This window comes from Leucopleurus acutus, assembly GCF_964270905.1.
Source record: "Leucopleurus acutus genome assembly, chromosome: 5".
NCBI lineage: Eukaryota > Metazoa > Chordata > Mammalia > Artiodactyla > Delphinidae > Leucopleurus > Leucopleurus acutus.
The window spans coordinates 100,839,807-100,851,067 of NC_139147.1; the positions used below are offsets into that span (position 1 = coordinate 100,839,807).

General features: G+C 34.5%; 1 protein-coding gene across 4 annotated transcripts in view; it reads left to right on the forward strand.

The window, feature by feature from the left end:
- SI (sucrase-isomaltase) overlaps positions 1–10,919 on the forward strand; it is a 99,004-nt gene extending 88,085 nt beyond the window's left edge. For 3 of the 4 annotated variants that reach the window (XM_082839049.1, XM_082839051.1, XM_082839052.1), the window contains 5 exons: positions 13–137; positions 2,875–2,963; positions 7,052–7,101; positions 7,339–7,512; positions 10,513–10,919. In XM_082839049.1, coding sequence (XP_082695175.1) covers positions 13–137; positions 2,875–2,963; positions 7,052–7,101; positions 7,339–7,512; positions 10,513–10,581 — 507 coding nt within the window. In that variant the 3' untranslated portion in view covers positions 10,582–10,919. The remainder of the gene's footprint in view (positions 1–12; positions 138–2,874; positions 2,964–7,051; positions 7,102–7,338; positions 7,513–10,512) is intronic. The other variant, XM_082839050.1, reaches the window with a different exon arrangement.
- The last annotated feature ends 342 nt before the right edge of the window (positions 10,920–11,261 follow it).

The window sequence follows — 11,261 nt, forward strand, 5'->3', positions numbered from 1 at the left end:
TGTCATTTCCAGGGCAAAGATATTGGTGTCAGAGAAAAATTTCATACATTTGCAGCTCCTTTATATGAAATAAATCTACATGTCCGTGGTGGTTATATTCTACCTTGTCAAGAGGCTGCTCAAAACACATTTTACAGGTAAGTGAAGTGTTCACAGAACTCAGATTAGATTTTGAGAGAGAGCATGCTAGAATTGTCAAGAACCGGGAAAGGTCTGAGATTTTATCCTACTTCCAAGCTTACAGGTTAGCCTGCCACAGTTTCATGGATTCTGGGTCTGAGACAAAGGTCTTTCTTACTCTTGGCATAGCAAGAAATATGAGTTTCATGTTTGCTCCAGTTGCCCCTGTCCCCCAAGTCTCATATGGGTGACATCAAGTGGCCCAGGTGGATACTGCCCACCCAGGAGGCTTATGTCACAGCTAAGGAAGGCAACACTTTGGAAACTCAATCTTTTATAATAGGCTTTAAGCAAAAGCATCCATTCTTTGCTTTGAAGGCAGAAAAACTGTCATTGCTTCTGTATGCAAAATATGTAGAAACTTGAGAAACTCATGGAAAATTGTCCTCCAACATGATAGAATGTTTCCCCAACCAAAATACCAGTGGAAACTTAATGTCCTCCGTGTAAACATGCAAAGGTATTGATAAACGGATGTCTTGTATTTTAAATGCCAGTCTCACGTGAGACCTCATCATTTTTTCTGAGTCTATTTGGAAAGAAATATTATTTACTTTATGAAAATATGTTTTTTAAGTGAACTTTTCTGTGAGCTTTAAGCAAACATGGCTCAGAGGGCTTCTCTTTCCTTCCATCTTTTCCGCTCCCCCTTTTCTACCTCCATCAGTCCTGTGACACATACCCAGACCCACTTTAGTCTATGAAATGTAGATATCCATTGACAAGATCACTACTCCTTCACGCTATTTAAGTCCTCTGCTGTCTGCAGAAGAACCAGACCTATTTGTAGCAACCTTGTCCTATTTAACAATGAAAGGTAACTCAGATTTTCTATCCATTACCATTTATAACTGATCATCTGCTAAGACCCCTTATGTGATATTCTCTCCTTCACAGTCAACAACATGTCCTATTTCCACGGATCATGGGTCCATTCTGTCTCCTGTGACTGATGTAAGAGCAAATTTCTGAGACCAGTCATAGAGTCTATTTCCCCTGACTAAATTCCTGGCTTAAACATTCAGATTCTAGAGGACTCAGTTCTGTTCCTCTTCTCATCTCAAGCTGTACCCACTCTTGTGGTGATCTACATGCTGACAGCCCCAGTTGGCATGAGTAGACTCTTTCTAGCTTCTGGAGCTACCCAGATCCATTTCTATCAATATTTTACCCTGATGTCAGTTGAAGAGGAGAAAAATGATTATACCTGAGAAATGAGAGTTTCATGGAGGAGACCATTCATAAGTTGTGCCTTGAGGAATCCTTATGTTATGAGAGACAAGTAGAGAGGCCATTCTGGGTGTTCTGTGTGTGTGTGTGTGTGTGTGTGTGTGTGTGTGTAGGTGGGTAAAGTAAATAAGATATTGGGTTTAGGTATACTGTGGACCTTTGAACAGCATGAGTTTGAATCACATGGGTCCACTTTTACATGGATATTTTTCAATAGTAAATAGTACAGAACTACTCAGTCCATGGTCGGCTGAATCTGTGGATGCAGAGGAACTGTGGATACTTGGATACACATTGTTCATTGGTCAACTGTATATACAAGGTAGAATGAAATTTGTGAAACTCTTTTAATCTTATTTTAAGTACGTTAGGAAATTGTGCATTAAACCAGATTTTAATATTTCTAATAAGATCTACTTATCTTTTACCTCAGTGACTATGAATTGAAATGCATATATACATGCATGTTAAGACATGCCAATATGTGTACATGGAAAATATAAAGTTGCTGTGGAGATTTGAACTCTAGATATTCTGGATATTTTAGAAGACTTCCATAGCAGTATAACCTTCAACACTTGTGATTGGAAAAGGCAGATAGCTAAGCATAATTTGTCTGAGAAATCCTTCCATAGCAATATGAGGCTGTCAAACCAAGTTTGCATACTGAGCATGGAAGCAGATATTTAGTTCATAGATAGGCCTATTGTAGGCACAAGCTTCGGAAGTACTGTCCAATCCAAGGAGCCCTGAACTTCATTAATTCATTAAGGGAGGTTCTAAAAAGTTTGCAACTTCTGGCTACTCTTCACATTCTTATTAACAATTGCCAATGATAATCAAGTGTTGTATATATGTAAATGTGAGGAAAGCGTAAGTCATATGAGATTAAAACATGCTATTGAAACAGCTTTATGTTTAATGGTCAATGACAATATTATCAGAGAGAAGAATAAATAAATATATCAATAAACTTAATATGGTTTTAATTATAAATGAAGCCACTTCTGATTTGTTACAGTAGGTGAATCCTTGATGTCAAAGAAATGCATGATACGGGCTTCCCTGGTGGCTCAGTGGTTGAGGGTCCGCCTGCCGATGCAGGGGACGCGGGTTCGTGCCCCGGTCTGGGAAGATCCCACATGCCGCGGAGCGGCTGGGCCCATGAGCCATGGCCACTGGGCCTGCGCGTCCGGAGCCTGTGCTCTGCGACAGGAGAGGCCGCAGCAGTGGGAGGCCCACGTACCGCAAAAAAAAAAAAAAAGAAATGCATGATATTTTCTATTAAATATGAAGGATTTTATGGTTTATATAATTTCCATTAACTCATTAAAAAAGGAAAATCATTTTATTTTCTTTTCCTAAAACAGTCTGTGTTCCTTTGGACACTTACATGGATGTCATATCATGACAAGAAATATGCTACTCTATAAACCTTGGTAAAATTGTATTTCTTTCTTATAGTCGAAAAAATTACATGAAGCTCATTGTTGCTGCAGATGATAATCAGATGGCACAAGGATCTCTCTTTTGGGATGATGGAGAGACTATAGGTAAGTGTTCCATTTAGGAGATAAATATAACTGGTAACATACATATTATCTCACATTACTTTTTTGTTACCTATTATTGTACTTTGGAAGCTGAATAAAAAGCCAATAATATTATTCAAAGCTAAAATAGTTTAATAAATAGTTGAATCAACTTAAAAAATAGACTTCTACATATTTAAAGACTTTCTTCTTATCCTAAATATATTTAATCCCTGTGATCAGTGTCTAGATGACTAAGAGTTTTGTGTGGGCAGGGCTGATATATTGATCATCTTTGTAGTCCCAGAAGTTAGCCCAGTGCTGTTCACATAATAGGCACTCAGTATGTGTGAGGTCAACTGAGCTGAAAATCCATGTTCCCATGCGCACATATTGATGCATAAAGGATGCCTCTAAAACATGAGAGTTCAGAAACAAAACTCAAACTTGTTCTCTGTGCTTTATGGCTATAGCTTTTGTTTTGTTTTTGTTTTAATATTCAGCAGTTTTTTACATGAAAAGCTTAAAGATTTAAACTTAAATCTTTGTTTACTCCATGGTTACTCCTCAAAATCAGACTGAACTACTAAACTTTTAGCAGTGCATGCTCTGCTACCTGGGATAGTTTGTAAAAAATGCATATTCTGGGACCCATCTAAATTCCATTAATCTGGGGAGAGGCCCAGGAATCTGCCTTTGAGTAAAATGCCCCCAGGTCATTATTATGCTGTTAAATAAACACTGTTAGAGGATTAGGTCTACTGACTGCCATTAGTAGTGCCAGCTCTGCTAGATGGGACTTCTGAGCATTCTCTTGACACAGATCTTTGTCTTAAAAACTAACATCTGGGGCTTCCCTGGTGGCGCAGTGGTTGGGAGTCCGCCTGCCGATGCAGGGGACACGGGTTCGTGCCCCGGTCCGGGAAGATCCCACATGCCGTGGACTGGCTGGGTCCCTGAGCCATGGCCGCTGAGCCTGCGCGTCCGGAGCCTGTGCTCCGCAACGGGAGAGGCCACAACAGTGAGAGGCCCGCGTACCGCAAAAAAAAAAAAAAAAAAAAAAAAGGAAAAAAAAAAAACTAACATCTGTGTGGAGCTATAGGACAGTTCACTGCAATTTAAATAAATTATCCATAGATGAGAGATTTTTCATTAATAGTAAAGACATCTTTCATCTTTTCAGGTAAATCATAGTTAATATTCTGCAAACATAATAAATAGGAATTTATTAGTGAGTAAAGCATATCAGAAAGTGATATAAGAATCATATGATAATAAGCAAGACTCAAAAATAAAATTACCTCTTCCTAGTATTTTGTGATTTAGAAGGTGAAGAACTCAACTGCTATTAGTTAAAATCATATGTTTTCAGAGCCCTGAACTTCATTAATACATTAAGGGAGGTTCTAAAAAGTTTGCAACCTTTTTGCCTCACTGGGCCCGGCAAGAGGCACTTTGAATTTGCCTACAATTTCCCAGGGATGCAAAGTTGAGTTATACATAATTTGCATGCTTGTCTTGGGATATTTGAATCTTACTCTCTAACAAATTAAGTTAATTCGTTTTAACAGTAATGGGGACAAAGCTTCTCTTAGAATTTTTTTTTTCCAGCTCTTTCTATCAAACTAAGATAGCAGATGAAAGAACTTGGTATAACCTTTACCCTATGGAAGTTTCATGGCAGATTTTTTGTTTTATCACTGGAAAGTAACTGAACATAATTCATATATTTCTCTCTGTTCTCTTCATGAAAGCATACAAAATTGTTCTGGCCCATTACATCTACTTTTTTGGTTCTATTTCACAATCTCAGTATATTTGTTATAATTAAGTATAAAGATCTCAACTAATCCCCTGAAATTTCTTGAGTGAACAGCAAAACAATACATAACAAATGCTTGGAGTCTCTGGATTTATTAGAGCAGAATCTCCAAAGAAGTCTTCTCTCACAGCAAGCTTGCCAATCTACTCGATAAACTAGATGATATCTAAATGATTTCCTCTTTTAAGTACTTTTAAAATTTACGGAATACTATTGAAATCTTAGAAATACGTCTTGGTGGGCTCCAAGGAGCTCCAGTTCTTTATGTCTCAGCACAGAAAGTATTAAACGAGAGGCAAAGTGATAGATAAGAAATGATTCATTAGAATAGGATGCTTGTGAGGTTTACAAGCAGGCAGGCAAGAGGGTGCCACGCAGAGAATTTAGTGGGCTACAGTTTTATAATCAAAGGAAAAATGGGGAGGGGGAGAAGACCACCTTCTTCCTCATTCTTGAATAGATGTCAAGCTTCCTTCATGGGGCTGGGAAGTTTTCTGGTCCGTACATGGTCAAACTGGGACTGTCATGGCACAATGGAAATGAGCAAAAAGGCGGTAACATATACTAAAATATGGTAAATCATCTCAGGTTTCAGTATAATGTCACCTTTTCCTTATATTTTTGTTTTAGTGTGGTCAGAAAAGCATGTCCTAGGAATCATTAACTTACTGACCTCACTGGGCAGGATGTGGGTCTCATTCCACCATTGTTTTATTGTTTTGGAGCATGTCTCATGCTTATGCTGTATGGTTTTGTTGCTAAGCAAGCCTGCTTGATTTTGTGGTTAAGCAAACCTACTCTCTTGAGTGATCACTAACTTACAGGTTTTTTTCCTTTACTTACAATCACCTACTGGAATTAACTATTTAATCACCTACTTGCTCCCTTTACTCTGTCCCAATCACTATTATTTGTAGACATATTTTTTTCTCAAAAAAAAATAAAGCAAAATAAACTTATTTTGAAATGTGTATACATTAAGTAAATTTTGACTGTTCTAGCTAATGAAATTGTAGCTTAGTAAAATATTAATTTGTCCTACTCATCTTAGTGAAATAGACATATGTCTACTCTGGACTAAGTTCATATGTGGTATCTTTCTCTTATTCATTGAAAACAGCAAAACAGCAAAACCGTTCATATCCTCTTAATAGCTTCACTTTTGTTTTCTTTTATCTCATTGATTTGTACTTTTAAAATTGCTCTTAAAAACTTAAGCTATAATTATATATTTAAAATTAAGACTAAAAATTTTGCCTCGAAATGCATATTAAATAAGCGATGTATACATTAATATATACAAAGAAAGTTTGGGGCAGAATATCATTTAATTTTAATATAGGCACAATTAGTCTCAAATTAAGCAATTTTTTTCCAAGAATTAATGAATATAATGCTGGCATGCATAAGTGGAAAAGAGAATTAAAATTTGTTGCTTTTTCAGTGTTATCCTAATACTTGTTTTAGTCATGCATTTGACTCTGCTTTTGCCTTTTTGTCTTACACGTTTGTTTGGTTTTACATATGACACAATCATATAAGTCAGAGAAAACTGGACATAAGTCTAGACTTGATAATAATTAGTTGTTTCACTTTTGGCCATGTATTTTTTTCTTTTCCTCTTTTATACAGTGAGAGTAATAATAATACCTATCTCTTACAGCATTGTGATAAAGTACTTAGAATAACAAATACTAAATAATAAATTTTAGTTCTAAGATTATTTTTTAAACTGATTTTAAATTTGGCAAGATTACATCTTATTTAAAGAGCTGGGTATAAAGCCTGTGTTTTATCAGTTTGATTTCAGTTGACCTGAAATAATCTCTCACAATTGAATATTTTTCTCAAATGACACTAGGAGAAGTTACCATCATGTTCTCTTTTCTTTATAATATTATTTTATTGTCAGTCACTGAGGTGGCCAGTAGGTGTCCACGACTCTCACACCCAATTCTCTTTATTCTTACACTTCTTCCACCCTCCCAGAGCTGTGTGAAGGTGATTTTACATGTGCCACTGCTTTAGTGTTACTCTCCTACATACAAACAGGCACACACCAACTTACCCATCCATCTAGTACCCTCTCTGGTGACTCATCCTTCATATTTCAGTGCTCCTTGGACTGTGTTCAAATAAGATATATAAACTTAGAGAAGATTAAATATACATTGATGGTATTTGGTACCCTTTTACTGCGAAAGAAAAGCAAAATATACAGTACTAGTATTTACTATTGCTCTTCTTTGGAAATATAAATACATCACTCTTTTTTTTTTCTCTATAGACACCTATGAAAGAGACCTATATTTCTTTGTACAATTTAATTTAAACAAGGTATGTAGTCACTACAGATCATTTATTTGCAATTGTGTTAAATAATATTTGAAGTTGTATGCTGTATTTTATATTTACGTATTTTGTATATATTATATAACATACCTCTTTTCAAATACATGAATAAACAATTTGCTATACTATGAGATACATTTTGGTTAACAGATATATGCTTTTTAAAGATTTAATTGCTTTTGCTAGATGAAGGGTTTAATTTCTTTTTCTTTGTCTTTATAGACCATCTTAACAAGCACTATACTGAAAAATAGTTACATAAGCAAAAATGAAATGCGGCTTGGATACATCCATATATGGGGGAAAGAAAAGACTCCTGTTAGTGAGGTTAATCTCATATATAATGGAAATAAAGAGTCTGTTAACTTTGAAAACGCAGACCTGGAGGTAAGTGATGTAAGAAGACGTTTCTTTTTTAAATGGAGCTATTCAAAACGTCTACATGAATGTCTTGTATTTCTTAGCCCTAAAGAAACATAATTATGGGTCAACTATTGCTTCCTTGTTTATTTATTTTCATTAAACATCCATATCTATTTCCATATTATCATCCTTGGTAACATATAAATCAACCTAAGGGCATCTATTTTATAATTGTTCTGATGTAATCAAAGCGAAGTTAAATTTGCATTAAATCTTTAAATCATTTTCATCCCTCAAAACCTAATACTTGGGGCTTCCCTGGTGGCGTGGTGGTTGAGAGTCCGCCTCCTGATGCAGGGGACACGGGTTCGTGCCCCGGTCCTGGAGGATCCCACATGCTGCGGGGCGGCTGGGCCCGTGAGCCATGGCCGCTGAGCCTGCGTGTCCGGAGCCTGTGCTCCGCAACGGGAGAGGCCACAACAGTAAGAGGCCAGTGTACTGCAAAAAAAAAAAAAAAGCTAATACCTTTCAAAACCAAAATGTTCACATTTGAACATTTAATATATCTTAGATAAAATATACTTGAAAATCCTTGCAAAATTAATAGAACTGTCTATTAGCATCTATGAATAATTTGACATAGAGCTGTGTGAGCATATGATTTACACAAAGGAGTCAGGATTCTTATGTTAAAATCCCTTTGCTGCTAGTAACGAGCTTTTTATGTTGAATAAATAATTTCAGGACTTCTTTTTCCTTACAGTTAAGTAAGAATATGCAAGTAAACAACCTCTTAAACTCCTTCCAGTCTTAAATTCTGTGAAAGTAGATTTCAAAGAACATATATTCTAGAAGCCAGCTAACTGTTTAAAGTCTTTGATCCAAGTTTAAGGCTACATCTGCACTGCTAAAACTTTGACTGTGTGTACACATACCTGTTTGTGTTTAAAGTTGAATAAAAACAACTAGCTTTTTATCAACTAAACACTTTGGATGAATTTAACTTACAAAATAGCTAGTTGTTTGTCTGACTACAACTTAAAAATATAGTAACTGTATCTTGGGCATAATTTTAGGTTTTCATAAATTGTACAAGATGTAAGAGTTGAACAGCACCTGAGAAGCCATTTCTTCCAGTTGAAATTTAGCATCTATCCTATTCTTATTGCTGTTCTGTAGGCAATCAGAATTTCACCTTTAATATGCAACTATTTCTTAATTACTACTTTGGCATTAAAATACTTCTATTTCTTTAAATTCTATCAAGGTTGGAAAATTAGAGTTTTATATATTTAATGACCCTCCATGGTAAAATAAAAGTTGATAACCCACCACCTCACCCCCATTTTTCTTCTTTTAAAATTTCACCTGTTTATAAAATTCCAAAGTAAGGGAATCAATGATTTAGTCCAGTGGTCTTATATGGCAAACTAAGAAACGGAATCTTTAAAAAGGAAAATTAATTCCTCAGGAATAAATAGTCAATGATTATCAATCATAATTAGAAATCAGTTTTTCTGAACAGCCCAATGTTCAATGAGATAAAGAACACTGGTTTTCCTTACATTTTTTCTTGTTCTTATTTACTACAACAATGGTGAAAAATAAAGCTCACAATTTTTACTATAAAAGTAAACTAAATACAGTCAGCTGAACAAGGTCAAATAAGATATTTTAACATATCAAGTATTATTTCAAGATAATTTCGACCAAATACTTGGCATAAAAAACACCACTTATAAAAAAAAGTTCATTCCACTGCTTTCAAACACATTCACAAAGAATTTTAAATATTAAGAATAAATTTTTACATAGTTCATTATCTCAATGATTCCAAAAGAAGATATTAACTTTACTAACAAAGGAGTAGTCCCTTCTAAGTATATTTAAATAAAACAAATATTTATGAGCATCTACTATTTTCTGAGTTTTTATAGATATAAGGGAAAAGGAGGGAGTAGTCAAATTCTTTCTCTATTTTGGTTGTGCTTTCCATGAGTGTAGAAATTATATGCAAAGAACATTTAATTGCTCTATCAATACAATTTTTAAAACACTTTCCTAGCAGCAATTATGCCTAGTTGCCATCTGTAGAGGTATTAAAATCTATGTGAGGTACTGCTTGTTTTTCACTTTTGATATAAAGGAACTAAGTTAGGTTTTGGTGTAAGATGGATCAGTTTCAAACCTAACAGATACTAAAAAAAATTATTTACCTTTCAAACTCTTCTATTATGAAGCATGGGAAATAAATCCTAATACGCTGTGCTTTAGTGAAGAATAAATTTTATAAATTCCCCAGTGAGTGTTTGGTATTTGTTTAGCAGTAAAGAAATGTTGGTTTTCTTCTTCTCTTGCATATTTGATGACTGAATTCAACTTTCTGAGCTAAGGCACTGAGAGTCATGTGAGTCTATTGGAGCAATGGAAAAATCTAATGAAATCGACATATTATAAAAAGATTACAGATGATTGTTTGAGTACAGTGGCTTAATTGGTCACCTCCATACTTAGTCCCTATATGGTCTGACAGAGATTCTCTCCAGTGAAAGAAAGTAACATGCACAATGAAATCATTGGCAATAAATTCAGCATGTTAAAGCCCTTTAAGATTGATGTAAAGGAAAACATATTTCTAAAATCTAAGTTTTGTCTCTAGATGACTGGATAATATTTGAGGGCAGAATGCATAGAGATCTATGTAGTGCAGTTAAGAATAACTGCATATTTAGGAGTCATGGAGAAAGAGTAAAGTAGTAGAAATAAGATAATTGGTTAATAGTCTCAGTTTTTAGTTGTATTTTGACAACCATTCTCCCCCTCTGAGACTTATTTTCATCATCTGTATAATGAGTGGGTTGGGTGAGACTATTACTGAAATGGTTGTGAACTCTCTGGAAAAAAAATTAATCAAAATGGAAAAGAAAAACAAGCTATACCTGTTTACTAATAGAGCATTTATTTATGGAATTAGTTTTTGTTAAAAAAATGGTTCTGGTTAAGCAATTAATTACCATTTTATTATTTTTTTAGATATTAAACATTGATCTAAGACAGAATAACGTTACTCTAGATGAGCCAATAGAAATCAACTGGTCATGAAGATCACCATCAGTCCCAGCTGTCAAAGAGAAATTAACATCTGGATTTAAGTTTCACCATACTTATTTACTTATTCACCCTAATTATTTACCCTCTTCATTTATTTCTTATATTGTGTAAAATGTGATTTTCATAACATCTATCTAAAGTTATTGCACAGTGTACAATATTAATACTGATTTTATAATATTAATGTGGCTTTGATTCAATGTTTTAACTATTTAGAAGAATTTAATTGTTCTAGTTACTCTTGCTAAGTATCAGCTAAAACTGTAGACTAGTTACTAAATATATATGTGTGTGTAATTAAGATATAATTAAAATAGGTGATTTTTAAATTAAGCAAAAGTTTTATGTAATTTTATATATTTTCTTCAGTGTTTAGTAGATTTGAGTTATGTACCAATAATTGTCATCAGATTTAATTATTTCTTAGTGTGTACATTTAATTAGAAAAGAGAAAATAAAATATATATAAGTACATACAGTGTACATTTTAAAAAATTTTCCAAAAGAAAATTGTCTTGGTTTGGGTTGCTATAACAATTTACCATAGAATGAATGGCTTAAACAATAAATATATATTTCTCACAGTTGTGGAGCCTGGGAAGTTTGAGATCAGGGTACCTGCAGGTTTGGTGGCTGGTGAGGTCCCTCTTTCTGCTTTACGGACAGCCAAA